The sequence below is a fragment of the Linepithema humile genome, chromosome 1 (assembly GCF_040581485.1).
Source record: "Linepithema humile isolate Giens D197 chromosome 1, Lhum_UNIL_v1.0, whole genome shotgun sequence".
Taxonomy (NCBI): domain Eukaryota; kingdom Metazoa; phylum Arthropoda; class Insecta; order Hymenoptera; family Formicidae; genus Linepithema; species Linepithema humile.
In genome coordinates, this window is record NC_090128.1 from 45248350 (window position 1) to 45267478 (window position 19129).

Sequence of the window (19129 nt, forward strand, 5' to 3'; positions counted from 1 at the left end):
CAACGTTAAAATGTCCGCTTTTAGGAAGATTGTAACGAAAGATTACAGTAATATTGCAATGTAATGAATTTGCAATAATGCATTGTTATTGCAATCTTAGAATAATGTTGCATATATTTTTATTTATTCGGACATTTATCTGTCCAATTTTTGAACAATCAGTTCAATATCTGAATTCCCTGTGTTGAGGTCGTATCAGAAAAATTAAACTGATAAAAATAATTACTATGTCTTTAATCTTACTAGCCACTCTTTGCAAGTTTCATATAATCATCATGACTAAAACTTAAATACGAGATAGATTTTGCAACGCGCGTCGCATAGCGGTAAACGAACGAACTAGCAATTACCGAATATTGCTATTGCAATGTTACTGGAATGTTGCTGTCACATTCTCATGAAATATTACAATTACAGGTTGCAATAATGTCTCAACAATATTACATTGCAACTTGCAAGATTGTAACATTGCTGCAATGTAATTGCAATGTTCTGTGCTGTATGGGCAGTAAGAGTGACTTGATGAGGTCCTTTCTTAAAAATCTCTTCTTTAAATACCCCAAGCACTAATTTTCGAACTATTTGTATCATTCATAAAATGTATTTATATCTCATGTTATTTATTTTTCTCATATTATTTAGAAATACAATAAATAACATATATTTCTTATAAATGTAAAATAGTGTTTTTTTATTTTATTTTGTTTATATTCCTCTCTTGCATGCACGCGCGCGATGAGAAAAAGGTATAGAAACTTTTAGAAAAGTAAAATATTTTTAAATCAAGGCATTAAGTGAAATTAAGGAAAAAGTGACACAATTAGCCAGAATTTCTCGTTTATACAAAATCATATACAATTGCGTATGACTATATCTGAAATTTGCTTCTTACTTATATATGTTTATACATGATGCAAGACTTATACATAATCATATATTAGACTAACAGAGATTCATATATAATTATATATAAAATATTGTGGACATTATATATAAGTATGTATAAAAAGTACTTACATGTAATTCTATACTGCAGTCGCTCCATTTATATATATATATATATAACGTTTTATATTTCGTCATGTATAATTATACATATTTTTACACAATTATGTAAAATATTGTATAACTCTATTAAATGCTACATGATTATATATGAGAAATTTTTTACCGAGATACTTTTTGTAGAAATAGAGAAAATTATGAGGCGACTTCAGAGGTGACCACAGTGTTTTATACGTATGTTCTTGCTTTTCTCAGTAAATTCCGGATGTTCCTTCATCATCACATAACCCATATTTGAATAAGAAAAGCTGCGCTTGGCATTGTGAGGATTCACATTGATATCGCAATACTTGTGATGCATATGATAGTTTTTTGCCCATTTGCATATAGTATTCTGTAATAAAATTCAAAAAAGATTGTAAGTAAGATTGTAAAGTTCTATCTATACTTTCAAATTATACATTATATATAATGCAAGCAGAGTTGTTCAAATTATTGACAAAATTGATTGAGAAATTCAAATTACCTGTGCACACGCGCTGAAGCATACCAACAGCAAAATTCTCAATGGTAACTTTGGATCATAGCATTTATGAGTCTAAAGTCGAGTTGCGCCAGTAGACACGTCAAAATTGGATATAATGAACATACCAATTACTTAACAATATATAAAAATATATTTCTTAAATATTCTATAAACATCTATAGGTAACAATAATGTAGAGATCTAACAATAAGAAGTAGAACTTAAAAAAGTTTTAACATTTTCAAAAGATTTTCAATAATTGTAACAATAATTATTTTTCGTAAGAAATTATCTTTCAATTATTTCGTAACTTTGATACGCGTTGAACGTACGTAAATTTGTTAAAAATGTTTTATACTTTGTTGTTGGTATTTATTGATGTTTTATTTATTAATAAAATAAAAAATATACAAGTTAAGTAAGTAGTGAAGGAAATATTACAGCTTTTTATTATAAAAAATAAAACAAATTCAATTTGTTACAGTAGTTAGTGTCAACGATAATTTTCAGTGTTCTATGTAATTTAAATATCGATGAATATCGCTAACATTGTGTGAAATACTTACAATAAATTATAAATCAATTTGACAATTACAAAAATTTACAAAGAAGTTGCCGTGATTTATAAGTCCGTTTTCAATAGTTTATAATTTGTGACAGAATTTAAGATAATATTTTATTTATAATTTTGTATTTCATGCGTATAATACAGAAAAAACTAAAAAAATCGGAATAGATATACAACATATTAATGATATTTGAATTGTGTTTTTGACTAAATGTATATTCTGATTGTTCAAACATTTTTTATTATTATATATAACAGATTTTTATCTCGAACTTTGTTGTGAATTGTAGATCGCCTCAAACGGGTTTAATAATATCTCATCCGTACTATCATTGATATCTTTCACTGCGCGAGAAGAAACTACTCTGTTGGTGAAGCACTAATCAATTACTTTAATTTTATGCTAAAGATAATATTTTAAAGAGGTCATATTAGAATTACCTAGTAAGTGTCTTAGAAATCTTGAAGATTTCTTGAATTTCTATGTACATACTAAAATTTTTGTGACGGGTACACTTACTCCACAATGTAGTCATAAGATTTTTCATGTAGTTGAAAGTTAGTAAGCCATAAATACCAATGGTGCGCAATACAACTTGCAGAACAATGTATCATATTAAATCCGTTTCCAAATCGGAAAGAGCTGATTTTATCTTTTCGAATTTTTTATCGGTAGCGTCATTATCAGTGTCAACGATTTTTACTGGATTCATATCGTTGTTTAGTTCTTTTTCGATATTTACTTTTGTGCTGGTATTGCATGCAGCCACTGACGTATTGGCATCCATTTTATTGACAAATGTCAGGAAATTATTCTGAAAAAGAAATCAAATTACATGATTATAGCACTTACATTTGAAGTACGACAAAATGGAACGCGATATTACACAAATCAATCTCATATTTTTTTTAAATAGAAAGGAAGAAAGGCGTTGCATATTCTATTTGCAACAGCTTTTCCGATGGTATCTAGCAGTTTTAAATTTACGCAACTATGAATCTTATATATTATGGATATTCTTTAACAGAGAAATAAAGACAAATTGTATGAAGAAAGGTTGAGAAAATCAAGTACAAAAAATTATTATTGTTTAATTTACGTTTATTTAATACTGTTATGTTATTTAATATAATTATGTTAATTTATTATTAGACTTAGAATGTTGACAAAAGAAAATTTCCGAATTCGACAATTTCGTCATTATTACTAAATAATTAATAAGTGGATAAAAAAAGAAATATATATATATATATAATATGATTATATATGTACATTGGCAATATCAAGAAATAAAATTATAATAATTAAGAAAATTGATTTCAAAAATTGCCTTAAAAAAGTGTTGTTTTGGCACATTATACTTCTGGCCTAAAACTTTGATCATCATCAATGACGACAATGAATTTAATAAGTCACATAATTCATATTTATTACGTTTTGTACATCTCGTGGATAAACCAAAAATAACAAGCATAAAAACAATTTTGGAAGAGTTCTCTTATAACAAAAGATTTATTTCAGAAATTATTTTTATTATGCGTCAAAACATGTGGTAGAACAGTTAAAGTTACTAACTTTTTATCAGAGCCTTATCTCCTAATTATAAACCTATTGCCGCCCCTCTAACTTAAATGCCTTCTCCTCCTATCGCCCTCATTTCCTACTACATTACCCTCCCACTCCTTATTTTTCCTCTCTTCTTCAATTCCCCATTGCTTCTGATGTACATTTATAGTGCTGATATTAACAATCTGACTCTTAAGCCTTTCGTTCTCTTCTATTTCTTTTTTAACAAATCGAACGATTAAACGAACGATTATTATAGACATTATAGGAAAGACAGGTATGTACAACTTATATAATTCTTTATTTTGCGAAAAAAAATCGCGGCAAATTCGTACAATTCGAAATTTGATAGAAAATATTATTATATTGTGTTATTATTATTTATTTCAAATATCTATTAGTATCTATAATGATACCAAAGATGTTGCTGTTTATCAAAATCAGTATGAATTTATTGGATGTAACTGCTCTACACTTGAGATTATACTTAAATTATACTTGAATATGTAATCTATATTAATATGTAATCTATTTGAATATGTAATCTCTCAAATTTTTGCATCGTCTATACATAATATGTACATATCGGTAATTAATAATATCAAGATTAGACATCTATAAAAATTTATAAAAATGTATAGAATTTTTGCGATACATAAAAAAACGCAATTTTCGTGATTCGAAGTTACGATTAATTCAAAGCAACCGTTAACATTTCCGTGTATGACCTAAAGTATTTTATCACTAGGAAAATGGCAACCGATATCTTCAGCATAGAACCCAAGATGTGCACAGAAAATAATTTTCAAAGAAAGAAACCTTTAACAATTGCAAAAATGACGGAAAATGAAAATGGCATACAAAATGAAAATAAAATCTATACAAAGGTTAAAAAATGGTTTAATTTTAAGACAGAGTTGAAGTGGATGAATATCGCATTTCTTTTCCTCTTACATGGTGGTTTCCTGTATGCGTTGTTTAATTTTAATTGGCTTGAAAATTGGAAGACAACCATTTGGTGTAAGTATATTTTTTGGAAGATGATTAACTTTGATTTTTCTTCTAGAAAAACTTTAAATAAGCAAAAAACCAGTTTACTAATAGATTAATCATTTTTATACCTCTTTTTACACATACATGAATATTTTAAATATGATGGTTACAATTATATCGCACATTTTTTTAAAACATTGATATTATCTTTAGCAATTATTGGTTTGGAAATTAAGCAATGAAATACATATACATATATATGCAAAATTATAGGGAGCTAGCAATAATAGCTTGACGATATTGAAGACTTCCCTGATGGAAATATTTTTCTGAAAATTTAACGAAATTTTGTTGAAATGTATTTGAAAATTTCTCTCAGTATGACCCTATTAATTAATTTCATAAATATTTCAGCTATTTTTTATTACAAAGTAACAATTTTCAGTTTAATTCAGTAAATTTCATAATGATAATTATTTTAAAACTCTTTTATTACTTTTCAGCAGTATATTTTAACTTTCCTTATATTTTATAGTATTACATTAAATTTTCATACAGAAAATTATGATTTATTTTGAAATATATATTCAGTAATTTTTCAAAAACTTTCATTTTACTTTTCATTGATTTCATAATACTTTCAGCAAAATATTTCCATCAGGGTTCTGTTTCTACTGTACAATTTTTATTTTATAACAGACATCACGCTGAAAAATAGTTTGTTTTTTGTACTGATTATGAGAATATTTTATTACTTTAAGATATCAAAGTTAATAACTTGATTTTACTAAATCAAAAGATTTTAATGTGTGTGTGTGTGTGATTATGCAATTTGTTTTCTTTTTAAACATCTGGTTTTACATAATTTATTCTAATTCTAATGTAATTTATCTTTGTAGCGTAACTTATAACGGTACTATAGGATAGATTTATCGTATGAAATGTACATAATATTGTATTATAATTAATGACATATAATCTTATAATGGTATTTATGTACCTTGATTTTTCTCACTTCAAGTCTACGTCGTGGGTATATTACAAGCAATCGGTGTAAACGGCGGTATTCATCGTTTTTGGACTCACCGAGCTTATAAAGCGAAATGGCAGCTCAGAGTTATATTACTTATTTTCTATTGCATAGCTGGCATGGTAGATAAATGTTTAAATAATTATTTTTTGCATCACGAGAAAGAAGCGTTTTGCTTCACAATGATTCCCTTTTAGAACAATCCATTTGAGTGGGTGCGAGATCATCGAGTACACCATAAATACACAGACACAGACGCAGATCCACACAATAGCAATCGAGGATTCTTTTTCTCTCATGTCGGCTGGCTGATGATGAAAAAACATCCAGAGGTGATACAAAAAGGTAGTCAGATTGATATGAGTGATGTAATGGCGGATCCCATTTTCATATTCGGTTGCAAGTAAGTCCGCATCAAAGAGTTGCTAAATATTCTTCTCTTTGAAATACATTTTTACTTGAAAAGTATCCGAGTCGAAATTTTTAGCCTAGATTAAACCTACAAGTTTTGTCGAATTTGGAGAACCAATGTAAGCTTTAATTCATATATATAGATATAACATTACATTGGCTATTGCCCTCCTTTGATACTAAAAATTATTACTTATTGCCGTTTTTTCCATGTGGAAGCTCAAAAGAGTACCTACTGAGAACCTCTAAAAAGGCTCCAGGTTCTATAAATATGTACCTATTTCTAGAAAATAAATATTCAAAATTACTTAATAATCTATTATCTCATATACACTACTTGCATTTAATGTATGGATCTTGATTTCAATAAACAATATATTAATTATTATAATTTGCTTAACTGTAAATAGACTACTATAAGCAAATATTATATAAATAATATTCACTTATCTCTTACATATCTATCTGCAGTTAAGTAAATTACATAATTAATGTATTGCGTTTATTGAAATTAAGATATGCATTAAATACAAGTAAATGTGGTAATAGAATATTAAATAATTTCGAATTATAGGTCAAATATGTAATAAAATATTAAATAAAATTTTGAATTTTAATTGTTTTTTGTTTATTCGAATAAATTTTTAGTTATTTATAATACTAAATATAATCGTTTTCGTGTTTCGAGTCCCACTCACAGCCGTGGACACATGTCACATTTCTTTTACATAGTCGTTGACGAACCGTTCAAGTTAGACGGTCCGTGGCTTCACACGTATATAATTTTACTAACCACAAATATACACGTTTTATTAGAGGATGCGTTTCCTTAGTCAAAATATTACCAACGCTTCTCTAATTATGTACTAAACTTTATAATTTTTGTATTACACTGAAGATGGCCACGTACCTTGGTCGAAACGTCTGTATAAATTTAAATAAAAAAAATTTCCAATTAATGCATCTCAATATAATATTTATTTATTAAAACATCTTTTATTTACTATCTACATTGAGTTTACATTTTATAAAGTACAAACATTGTTTTTTTATCTAAATAAATTTTCATTAAGTTTTATGAATACTATTCGAACTCGTATTAAAAGCTTTGCATTCTAACACACACGAAAAATGGAGACATCTAATTCTACAGCCGGCAAAACTTCGTCGAATAACAATACCACGCGTGGTGAGAAAGTAAGTGCATTATAGCAAGTCATTTTATAAAATTAATTTTATACCGAAATTAATTCGTTTGGTGAAAACATTGGAAGATAGTTTTTCATTTACATTATACTCGTGCACAAAAATAAACTATAATATTACAAATAGAGAACATGAACTTTAAGGTACATCTAAATATACACGCAAACCTTCCAAAAAAGTTGTTGTATATATAAACACGCAAACCTTACAAAAAAGTTGTTGTGTATTTTACCTAACAAAAAAGTTGTATATTTGAAAATCAACAAATTACCTTTTTAAAAAAAGGTAAAGAAAAGGCGCCAAGTGCACGCAAATCTTCCAAAAAAAAGTTGTTGTATATATAAACCTTTCAAAAAAAGCTGTCGTATATATTATATATTAACCTTCCAAAAAATTTATCTTCCACAAAAAAATGTATATATATTAACAAATAACAAACCTTTCAAAAAAAGTTGTTGTATATATAACCAAATAAAAATTTGCTATATATTCTGCCTATAAAAGAGGTGATATCAGAAAATAACGCCAAGTTTAAATAAAAAACCTTTCAAAAAAAGTTGTATGTATATATTTAAAAAAAAGTTGTATATACCAAATAAAAATTCGCTATATATTCTGTCTATAAAAGAGGTGATATCAGAAAATGACGCCAAGTTTAAATAAAAAACCTTTTAAAAAAACTTGTATGTATATATATTACGAAAAAGGATTATATTTATTATATTTAATTATATTTATTATATTTATTTATTAAAAAATTTTTCAAATTTAATCAAAATAAAAAAATATTACAAAATTTCGCAAAAAACTTGGCGCTGCTGTACTAAATTATTAACTTACATAAGATTTGCATCGCAATACTTTAACATGCTCCTAATCATTCCAACATACTTTAATCTATAGTATATGTGACGTAATACTATAGTTTAGTTTGAAGTATTAGAACGAGTAGGAGCATGTTAGAGCAAGCGATGCAAACAAATTTCGGCTCAAACAGACTAGAGCGACGAAGCGGCAAGTGGCGATGCTATAGCTAATCAACTTACAATTTTACCGTAAGAACAAGAGTTTAATTGGCTATCGCGTCGCCGTTTGCCGCTCTGATCAGTTTGAGTCATTATAACACTTAGGCTGGCGTCACATAGAACCCGTAATCCGTAATCCGCACCGGAAGTCCGCAAAAGTTACTAGGGATTGCGTCCGTAACGTTACGTATGTTTTTTCTCCTTGTGTCCCATGGAGCCGTAAATACACACGTAACGGTATTACTATTTTTTATTTAACAAATTATAATTGTTTATTTGTATTTTATTCATAAGAAAACTACAGAATATATTATAATTTTAACAAAAATTTTAATTAAATCGTCAAATTTAGTTAAATAAATAAAATTAAAAAAAGCATTACTAGTAATAACTAGTAACTTTTAGTAACTTTTACGGAAATTTCATGGAATTACGGCTCCATGGGACACAAGGAGATAAAACACACGTAACGTTACGGACGCAATCCCTAGTAACTTTTGCGGACTTTCGGTGCGGATTACGGATTACGGGTTCTATGTGACGCCGGCCTTAATCATGTAAATTGTAAAATTATTGCTCATTTTCATTCTCTATAATATTTTAAGATGTATTTAACATGTAGTTCAGTACAGCAGCGCCAAGTTTTTTGCGAAATTTTGTAATATTTTTTTATTTTGATTAAATTTGAAAAATTTTTTAATAAATAAATATAATAAATATAATTAAATATAATAAATATAATCCTTTTTCGTAATATATATACATACAAGTTTTTTTAAAAGGTTTTTTATTTAAACTTGGCGTCATTTTCTGATATCACCTCTTTTATAGACAGAATATATAGCGAATTTTTATTTGGTATATACAACTTTTTTTTAAATATATACATACAACTTTTTTTGAAAGGTTTTTTATTTAAACTTGGCGTTATTTTCTGATATCACCTCTTTTATAGGCAGAATATATAGCAAATTTTTATTTGGTTATATATACAACAACTTTTTTTGAAAGGTTTGTTATTTGTTAATATATATACATTTTTTTGTGGAAGATAAATTTTTTGGAAGGTTAATATATAATATATACGACAGCTTTTTTTGAAAGGTTTATATATACAACAACTTTTTTTTGGAAGATTTGCGTGCACTTGGCGCCTTTTCTTTACCTTTTTTTAAAAAGGTAATTTGTTGATTTTCAAATATACAACTTTTTTGTTAGGTAAAATACACAACAACTTTTTTGTAAGGTTTGCGTGTTTATATATACAACAACTTTTTTGGAAGGTTTGCGTGTATATTTAGATGTACCTTAAAGTTCATGTTCTCTATTTGTAATATTATAGTTTATTTTTGTGCACGAGTATAATGTAAATGAAAAACTATCTTCCAATGTTTTCACCAAACGAATTAATTTCGGTATAAAATTAATTTTATAAAATGACTTGCTATAATGCACTTACTTTCTCACCACGCGTGGTATTGTTATTCGACGAAGTTTTGCCGGCTGTAGAATTAGATGTCTCCATTTTTCGTGTGTGTTAGAATGCAAAGCTTTTAATACGAGTTCGAATAGTATTCATAAAACTTAATGAAAATTTATTTAGATAAAAAAACAATGTTTGTACTTTATAAAATGTAAACTCAATGTAGATAGTAAATAAAAGATGTTTTAATAAATAAATATTATATTGAGATGCATTAATTGGAAATTTTTTTTATTAAAAAAGTTAAATTAATGTTAATGATATTGTAATTGTTCGTATAGTAAAAATTTATTTAGTGTTTTATATGAAATAAGAGAAATAGATTGTTTTAAAATTCCAAAAATCTTTAACTCATTTTTGTATAGTTATTACATTTTTAAATGCCAATAACAAATGCTTAAATTTTCTTTCTATAAAATTTTAATAATTTTCTGCCTGCATTAGTCTGTATTCCAGCGTTACCAATTCTTGGCTTGGGTTACCACGCAACAATCAAAAGACCATGTTCATGTGCTGCGTAAAGCGTTCTGCGCAGCACATAAACATGGTCCCTCGATTGTGTGCGTGGAAACCTAGAACAAAAGTTTGTAACGCTGCTGTACTGATTATAAACATTTTAATCATATGGCAAGCCTATTAAAACAACTTCGATATTTTTATCACTTAGGGAGGAGGATTTTTGAAACGCTTGAAAGCGATCATAATCGCTGAGCGGTTGTATCTCTTCGCGCGCTTGCATTCGGCGGCAGGCTGGATTGATACGTGCTTATTCGGACATCTTTAGTAATTAATAACTCAAATAACTATAAAATTTTAATATTTTTCTATGTAACATCTAAAAATTTAAATGAGCAAATAGCCAAACAAACGTAAGCGCGCGCCGCGCGGCTTCTCAGCGCCATCAGCGCACCTAACGTCAGAAACTTGCAGATTCCACCATCTGCACGAAGTACACTTTCTGTCCACTAATTAACTAACTACAGAATACTGAGAGTGTACACTTCTGCACTTTAAGATCGAAAAAAATTTTTTTTATGAAGAATACTATTATTTTTGATATACACTATCTTTATTCGTCTCCACAACACGTTATATATACATTTTACGATCGATACTAATATATAAATGTAATTAATATATACATCAAAACTGCGAGCTGACAGGTCTGAGCGCCGCCATGTTAGAATGACGCTGACCAATAAGACACGAGCGACATACATATCAACGCGACATACATCCTAGCGAGATGATTTTCTAGATTTCTCGACTTTGAATGCATATATTTATTTTTATAAAGCACACAGAGCAAAAACAAGCAGACTTTTCTTATGTAATTTGGGTATGCGCTATCGATTGAGCCTATTGCCAACTCAATCGGCCCAGCCGTTATCGAGATCCGATAATCTCGGCTCGTCTCAACTTTCGGGCTCGCGTAAAGATACACGGTCGGTCTTGCGCTTGCGTTGCGCGCTGCGCGTGAACTTGGCGCGAGACACTACCGTGTCTCTTGATAATAAAAAAAGAATTTTTGAGCAAATCGATCCAGCTCTTGCTCTATTGGCTTTATATATTAAAACGATTTTTAATTTAATTAAGGAAGAGCAATAACTTAATTTTATTTGTATTTTTACTAAATATAATACTGAGTGGCACTTAATTTTTTAAAATATTTTTTACTATTTATTTGTTATTATTTATTTTATATTATAACATTTATTATATTAATCTGAAATAATAGAAATTGAACTCAATTATAGATTAAATATTAATATTTTTATTGCTAGAAATTTCGATAAGATTTGGAGATTCAAAAGAGGTAGGAGTTGTAAGAACGAAAGTAGGAATTGTATATTTAACATCAATAAAAATAAGGGTTTTCTAGGACAACAAGATTAAAGAAAGGCCAAAAGAAGACATAACACTTTCAAGATAGAACTTGTAGGTCAAGGAACATTATTAGAGGCACAAATAACCATGTATGAGGTTTATAGTAGGTTTTAAATTTTGACTCGGGTAGTACGAGTGAGAATAAAATTTATAAACACTTGTTTATTCTCCTCCAAATTTTTATAATTGCCATGTCTTTCAATAGAGCTTTTGTGGGACTTGATGTGTAGCGTTTAATTTATTCTTTCTTGTAGATATTTCTTGATATTAAAAATTGTTTTCGCTTTCTTGCTACCGATTTTAATACCCGTATACGCATGGAACGAGATCTGGTCCAGGGCCGTTATGTCACAGATTCTTCGTTACGTACTCAATTTGAATTTCGCGTGGAGCGTTAATAGTGCAGCTCACATGTTCGGTTCGAAGCCATACAATACGTAAGTATACAGCTATGTTTGACTAATGCAGAATAAATTTTTCTATAACTCATAGATTATGATTGCTAATCGATTATTTTCACATCAAATATGCAGTGATCGATTTTAAAGATTGTAAAATTTTTTTTTTACGTATTTAAAAAATGCAATGCTACAAATACTTATAGAATTCTCGCTATTCTTTTGCATGCAACAAAGTAATTTTGTCTCGTATTTTATTTGAACGATAGAGAAATCAACCCGTCGGAGAATAGACTCGTGGCGTTTATGGCATATGGCGAGGGTTGGCACAACTATCATCATGTGTTCCCATGGGACTACAAGGCGGCTGAATTAGGAGATTATAAATTGAATATAGTCACGATGTACATTGACCTATTCGCGAAGATCGGCTGGGCATACGATCTCAAGCAACCATCAGCGGAACTCGTGAAAACTGTCCTTAGGAAAAAAGGAGACGGAAGTCATTGGAGTATTGTATCGGAAGCGAACAATAAAACTGAGCAATGAGGATTAATAATTTGTAAGGCTTATACAGCGCCGCACGCACCCGCGGCGCGGAGTGATACACGATCCACTGCGTAGATCGATGAGAGGGAGAATATAGCGACAGCATAATAATAAAGAACACATTGCGAGAAGCATGGTTTTCCTTTCTTTCCCCTGCCCCGACGAAATTCTTACCCATTTTTCAAGCTAATTAAAATTAAACAACGCATACAGGAAACCACTAGCGGTGGTTAATCGCTAATCATTTTCTTGTAAAGAGTATACATATTATAATTGGAACATCTATTATGTGCGGATTGTTTTATTTTTTTTCATCCTAGATGATTGCAAAAGTATGGAAACGGAAAAGAGTTACGTGATATAATCGTTAGATAAGCAGCATTTAAACTCTATTCAGCGTAATTACATAATTAAACACTAAAAATTACAAAAAATATGAGATAAAATTACACTTAATATTGATTTCAAACTTTAATTTTATTTATTTGTATTTGCGTTTTGTTTTAACGACTTCTCAACTAAATGATTAATCGAAAATTTGTGTTTATTACTTATTGTTATTAATTGTTTTACAGAGATGTGATCTCGACATGGTCATCGGGCACAGGCGGCGCCGGTATAGTCGGCGCTGTGTCCTACGCTGAACTTGCTATGGTGTTATCTATCGAAAACACATTGTTAGTCATGTTGATTGTGCCAGTTTTGGAAGCGATCGCATTCTGGTGTATTCTCAAACATCCGGTGCACACCAGAATTCCGATCACGAAGGACGGTATCAATAGTCAAGAACAAATCGTCAAGGTTTCTAAGAAGAGTTTCAGGGATAAGATCAATTTGGTGCCTGGTTTGATGAAATACATGATACCGCTTGGACTAGTTTATCTGTTTGAATATTTCATCAACCAAGGCCTGGTAAAATAATATTTTTATTACAGTTTATAGATAAAATTCTTCTCTCCTTTTATTATATCCACAAATTTTTATATATTTATTTCAATTTTCTTTTCCTTTCTGATAAGGTTGGAAAATTTTGTGCGTTTGTGTTTTGTTAAGAATTACTTAAAGTAAATAACTAAATTCTTTTTTTAAATAGATAAAAGTTATATTGTTTAGTATTGTCTATAAAGTCATATCGCTTATTAAATATTTTTCTGGTTATAAATTACTATCCGACAATTAATTTTGCAAGTAACACGAGTGAAACATTTTACAGTACGAACTCATCGAATACGATGACATTTGGCTGACGCATGCCGAACAATACAGATGGCTACAAGTGGATTATCAAATAGGTGTATTTATTTCGAGATCATCGGTAAATTTAGTGAGCGTTAACAAAATTTGGATTATGTCCGTGTTGCAGGTAATGATTCAGACTCAAGAGAAATTGAACAAAGATATGACTTGTATGAATTCTGCAAAAAGTTGTTATTTCTTACGTTGATTTTCTTTTCAGTTTATTAACGTCATAATTCTTCTCTTTGAGGCTATTTATTATTACATACCATATATATGGATCGTTTTCATCATTGTATTGTGGGAAGGTCTGCTTGGCGGCGGGGCGTACGTGAATACCCGGTAAAAAATTTCTCATATATAATCATGTAGCATTTAATAGAGTTATACAATATTTTACATAATTGTGTAAAAATATGTATAATTATACATGACGAAATATAAAACGTTATATATATATATATAAATGGAGCGACTGCAGTATAGAATTACATGTAAGTACTTTTTATACATACTTATATATAATGTCCACAATATTTTATATATAATTATATATGAATCTCTGTTAGTCTAATATATGATTATGTATAAGTCTTGCATCATGTATAAACATATATAAGTAAGAAGCAAATTTCAGATATAGTCATACGCAATTGTATGTGATTTTGTATAAACGAGAAATTCTGGCTAATTGTGTCACTTTTTCCTTAATTTCACTTAATGCCTTGATTTAAAAATATTTTACTTTTCTAAAAGTTTCTATACCTTTTTCTCATCGCGCGCGTGCATGCAAGAGAGGAATATAAACAAAATAAAATAAAAAAACACTATTTTACATTTATAAGAAAATATGTTATTTATTGTATTTCTAAATAATATGAGAAAAATAAATAACATGAGATATAAATACATTTTATGAATGATACAAATAGTTCGAAAATTAGTGCTTGGGGTATTTAAAGAAGAGATTTTTAAGAAAGGACCTCATCAAGTCACTCTTACTGCCCATACAGCACAGAACATTGCAATTACATTGCAGCAATGTTACAATCTTGCAAGTTGCAATGTAATATTGTTGAGACATTATTGCAACCTGTAATTGTAATATTTCATGAGAATGTGACAGCAACATTCCAGTAACATTGCAATAGCAATATTCGGTAATTGCTAGTTCGTTCGTTTACCGCTATGCGACGCGCGTTGCAAAATCAATGGGATTTAAATCTGGACTCATTGCTGGCCATTCGAGTCGATTTATGCCAACTTCATCGCAGAAATCAAGCACTTTTCTCGCAACGTGCGGTCGAGCATTGTCTTGCATAAACAAAAAGTCCTCTCCGATGAAGTGCGCATACGGAACAACGTACGGTATGAGTACGTCTTCCACGTATACATCTGCGTTCATGTTTGCGTCAAAAAAGTGGAGATCTGTGTGAGCATTCGCAGAAATTCCTGCCCAAACCATTACAGAGCCACCATTGTAGCTAGGCCTCTCACTTACAGTACAGTCTGCAAATCGTTCTCCAACGCGACGGTATACTCGTTCTCGTCCGTCTGAAGAATACAGACAAAAACGAGATTCGTCGCTAAAAAGAACGGTACTCCCCAGCAAACACAGAATATTGCAGTAACATTGCGGCAATGTTGCAACATTGTAGCAACATTACAGCAATATTGCAACATTGCCACAATGTTGCTGCAATGTTCTGTGTTTGCTGGGTCCATTCTGCATATGTCCAGCCTGCATGCTCGACAGCAAAATTGAGTCGAGTTACGCGATGGCGACGCATAAGCGAAGGTACATTTGCTGGCCTGCGCGGAAAAAGACCGTGTTCCGCTAATCTGTTTCGAATAGTGTCAACGGATACATTACATTCGCGGACATCTCTTAAATTGTTTCGAATTTGAACAGCCGTTCGATGTCTGTCTCTTAATGAATTTAAAACAATAAATCGGTCATCGTTTTTATTCGTACAACGAGGACGTCCCGAACCAGGTCTTCTTTGGACAGAATTAGTCTCCAAGTACCTAGCATAAGCACGTTGCACGGTTGACACTGATAAATCAAGTGCCTCAGCAACGTACCTTCGACTTCTCCCATCTTTAATTAACGCTACAACTTGAGCAGCTTTTTCAGGACTTATCGTCGCCATAATTGACCAATAATTTCAATGCGAAAAGATTAATTATTGTTTACTTTGACGAAGTCGTACGAATAAGTAACGCGTCTCGAAAGAAAAAGATCAAGAGAAATCAAGCACTCTTCTCGCAATGTGCGGTCGAGCATAAACAAAAAGTCAGGGCGGAGAAATCACAAAAGATCTGCAGACATCTCCTTCGGATGCAAAACAATTGATTGAAAAATAATGGTTCGAGTTTGCGACGGTGCACGGTATAAACAAAAAATTGTAGCTTATTGGGATCAAAAGCGTACGAAAGTACAGTCTCCTCTTTAAAATGCTTTTTTATGCATCTCGATACGATGATTTTTCGCTGAGAGATTCGCATTTGAAGTAAGAATCTGCCTTTTTCTTCAAATGCGAATCTCTCGGCGAAAAATCATCGTATCGAGATGCATAAAAAAGCATTTTAAAGAGGAGACTCTGTACTTTCGTACGCTTTTGATCCCAATAAGCTACAATTTTTTGTTTATACCGTGCACCGTCGCAAACTCGAACCATTATTTTTCAATTTTGCATGCTCGCGCTTTGTCATCCGCCATTTTCAATAAATTTATTTTGCAACATTGAAATAAATTGATTCTTAAAGTAGAGATTTTTAACTTCATTTCCATATTTTATAGAACTTTCTATCTTTATTATTTACGAAGTTATCGTCAGTTGAAATTTGATGAATTTTTCCCACATTTTCAGTGTACCGCTTTTTTTTCGGGTGAGTGTATTAATCTTTCTTTGTATTTTTATAAAATGTAATATTTAAACGTAATTTACACGTAAAAAAAGTAAATAGAAACTTACATATTGCCGATCTCTTCAACAGCAAGAAGAGATGACCCAAAACCCGCAGATATCGTCCGATCATTAACAGCGAATTCCACTATTGCGCAAGATTTCTCCCCCATTTCACAAACTGCATTGAATGAAGAATTTGCCATGATGGAAAATTTCCGTTCTGTTTTGTTTTCTGACTTTGACCAAAAAAAAATGTTTATTGAAGTCAGGATAAGAGCAACGTTCCAGTGACGTGAATTATTGTCATATGGAGGATTGTAAGTTTCCGCATAGTCGCAGAACGATTTGCTCATTTTTGTTATTTTGCCGCCAAAATCTGTATATTTCTCTCGTAAATTTACAGTATCTAAATGTACCAACGAAATATCGATAGAAACACCCAAACTCGGATGATGGAACACAGCTTGAATTTGATTCACGTATGCTAATATCATATTGTGCAACTTTTTCTCATCGTAGTCCACAATAGGCCCCAATCTAGTGTATGTTTCTGCGTCCAGGAAAACGGCCAGTTTTATGGTTAACTTTCGTTGTGTATTTCGCACGTAACGTCGCTTCGGCTTATAATTGTCGACATGATAAAGATTTGAATTGATGGAATATTGCAGTAATCTTTTAATAAGATGAGGTATGCCGAATGAAAGATTTACTTGTTCTTCAACGCAAATGTCGTCGACTAAAGACATAGACACAAGGTCGTTCCACAGAGGTCTAATCTCTAAGTTGTCGTTTTTCAGAAAAATGAGTCCTTCCTATATTAAAAAGATATTTATTTGTATTTTGAGTCTTATGTTAATGTATGTAAAAAAGAGCAATAAAAATTAAATGTAAAAATTTTTTAATTTGAGAACAGTTCGTTTTATATATGATTTTACCGACCAATCCACGTTCGTCACAAAAGTTAATAATCGCCGAACTGACGCGATCCTTGTAAATATATAAACAAGGATCCGATGCTTTCAACTGCGACAGCTTCTCTGTAGCGCCTTTTATATGATATTGCCATATTTCATACTCAGGCGATGCAATCTGATCGTTTCTATGAAGGTGTAGTGAAATTAATTGTCCGAAAACTTTTACAGTTAGAGATATCTATAAATTGGTCAGCAATTAAGAAGCGACTTGATAATTTTTGCATTATGTTTTGAATATTGAGCAATAAATAAAGCAGTAAAACGCACGTACCTCTTTTGCGTCTGTCGGGTAGAATGCCGGCAGCAATACTGTTTCGATATTTTGCGTGATATACGCATTCGTTTTATTTAGTAAGATTATTAATAACAATTTCAATATAAAGAACATATTGCTCTGTATGAGTTTTTGAATTAAATTATATATTAAATAATTTATATACACGCGGTAGAATACTCTTATATTCGTTATATCTTACGAGATCGTGTATAACGCACGTACTGACATCTGTATTTAGGAATGTATTTAGGAAAATATGCTTCGTGTCGTTTGACTTTTATTGTATATTATTTCTTTCCATGTATAGTACACATGTAGCGCAGAACGCTTTGCGTAGCACATGTATGCGCTTCTCGCTTGTGTAGGTGGGGCTCGAGAGCCGGAGCCCGATAGAAAATATCGCATCCGTGATATATACAAATATTTTTACGATAATATTTGCTGCATAACGATAGGGACATTGTCGTTATAAAGTTAGAGAATAAGTCTATTGGGCTATTATCTCGGTCCCACCACCTAAGGATAATGAGATCGCAGATATAATTGAAAACGAAGAAAACACAGAATGCTATACTAAAGCGCTGAAAAATATCTGTCACTGTCTTACATATAATCGAAGACAAATTAGAAATTGTTCTGCTGCTCAACAGTGGATCTTCAATCAATGAACCTTCTTATAAATACACTATTTATCGAGTAAAATTAATATTTTATATATTTATATATTTAATTATCTAATTAATAATTAGGGTAATGTGCAATATAAAATTAAGATAAAAATATATTATTACAAAATATTACAAAAAATATTACAAAAAATATTATTACAAAAAATATTTATTTAATCTTGAAATACCTGAAATTATTAATTAATTCTTTTAAACATGCTTTTTTCGATGCTAGATTGTGTTTCATTCCTGCTATGTTTCTGCAGTAACTGATATTGCAGATTCTGTTTTATACATAGCGCATTTCTCTAGTTATGTGAAGACAGATCATAATCGATTTCTGCTGTATATGTTGTTGATAATTAATATTGCAGCCACTGTATAATACCAACAACGTTTTAGTTTTCACAGCAT

General features: G+C 30.4%; 3 protein-coding genes across 5 annotated transcripts; 2 read left to right on the top strand and 1 right to left on the bottom strand.

Annotated features, from left to right (window-relative positions):
• Positions 1 to 3828: 3828 nt before the first annotated feature.
• Positions 3829 to 12779, top strand: LOC136999319 (acyl-CoA Delta-9 desaturase-like). The gene is made up of 6 exons (XM_067353024.1): positions 3829 to 3943; positions 4415 to 4686; positions 5681 to 5811; positions 5887 to 6092; positions 11956 to 12138; positions 12369 to 12779. The coding sequence occupies exons 2-6, from the start codon at positions 4419 to 4421 to the stop codon at positions 12646 to 12648; spliced, it is 1068 nt and encodes a 355-aa protein (XP_067209125.1). The 5' UTR covers positions 3829 to 3943; positions 4415 to 4418; the 3' UTR covers positions 12649 to 12779.
• A 138-nt stretch (positions 12780 to 12917) lies between these two features.
• On the top strand, positions 12918 to 14518 carry LOC136999322 (battenin-like). Its single transcript, XM_067353038.1, has 3 exons — positions 12918 to 13560; positions 13862 to 14011; positions 14105 to 14518. The coding sequence occupies exons 1-3, from the start codon at positions 13300 to 13302 to the stop codon at positions 14228 to 14230; spliced, it is 537 nt and encodes a 178-aa protein (XP_067209139.1). The 5' UTR covers positions 12918 to 13299; the 3' UTR covers positions 14231 to 14518.
• A 175-nt stretch (positions 14519 to 14693) lies between these two features.
• On the bottom strand, positions 14694 to 18613 carry LOC136999314 (uncharacterized). Of its 3 annotated transcripts, none has more exons than XR_010889685.1 (4): positions 18042 to 18613; positions 17732 to 17948; positions 16863 to 17608; positions 14694 to 15438 (listed from the first exon to the last, which is right to left on the bottom strand). XR_010889685.1 is itself a non-coding variant. In XM_067353012.1 (4 exons), the coding sequence occupies exons 1-4, from the start codon at positions 18107 to 18109 to the stop codon at positions 15378 to 15380; spliced, it is 1035 nt and encodes a 344-aa protein (XP_067209113.1). In that variant the 5' UTR covers positions 18110 to 18613; the 3' UTR covers positions 14694 to 15377. The 3 variants fall into 3 exon arrangements, 2 of the variants coding, with proteins under 2 accessions (XP_067209113.1, XP_067209111.1); XM_067353012.1 differs by having other exon boundaries at positions 17736 to 17895; XM_067353010.1 differs by having other exon boundaries at positions 17736 to 17948.
• Between the last annotated feature and the right edge of the window lie 516 nt (positions 18614 to 19129).

Excerpts from the sequence above, each read along its gene's own strand:
- LOC136999319 (XM_067353024.1), top strand. The coding sequence starts at position 4,419 with ATGGCAACCGATATCTTCAGCATAGAACCCAAGATGTGCACAGAAAAT. Across the intron at positions 4,687-5,680 it reads TTGGAAGACAACCATTTGGT|TCTACGTCGTGGGTATATTA; the intron begins GTAAGTATATTT and ends TCTCACTTCAAG. Across the intron at positions 5,812-5,886 it reads TCTATTGCATAGCTGGCATG|AACAATCCATTTGAGTGGGT; the intron begins GTAGATAAATGT and ends ATTCCCTTTTAG.
- LOC136999322 (XM_067353038.1), top strand. The coding sequence starts at position 13,300 with ATGGTGTTATCTATCGAAAACACATTGTTAGTCATGTTGATTGTGCCA. Across the intron at positions 13,561-13,861 it reads ATTTCATCAACCAAGGCCTG|TACGAACTCATCGAATACGA; the intron begins GTAAAATAATAT and ends AACATTTTACAG. Across the intron at positions 14,012-14,104 it reads GGATTATGTCCGTGTTGCAG|TTTATTAACGTCATAATTCT; the intron begins GTAATGATTCAG and ends TTTTCTTTTCAG.
- LOC136999314 (XM_067353010.1), bottom strand. The coding sequence starts at position 18,158 with ATGTTCTTTATATTGAAATTGTTATTAATAATCTTACTAAATAAAACG. Across the intron at positions 17,949-18,041 it reads ACCCGACAGACGCAAAAGAG|ATATCTCTAACTGTAAAAGT; the intron begins GTACGTGCGTTT and ends ACCAATTTATAG. Across the intron at positions 17,609-17,735 it reads TTTGTGACGAACGTGGATTG|GAAGGACTCATTTTTCTGAA; the intron begins GTCGGTAAAATC and ends TTTTTAATATAG.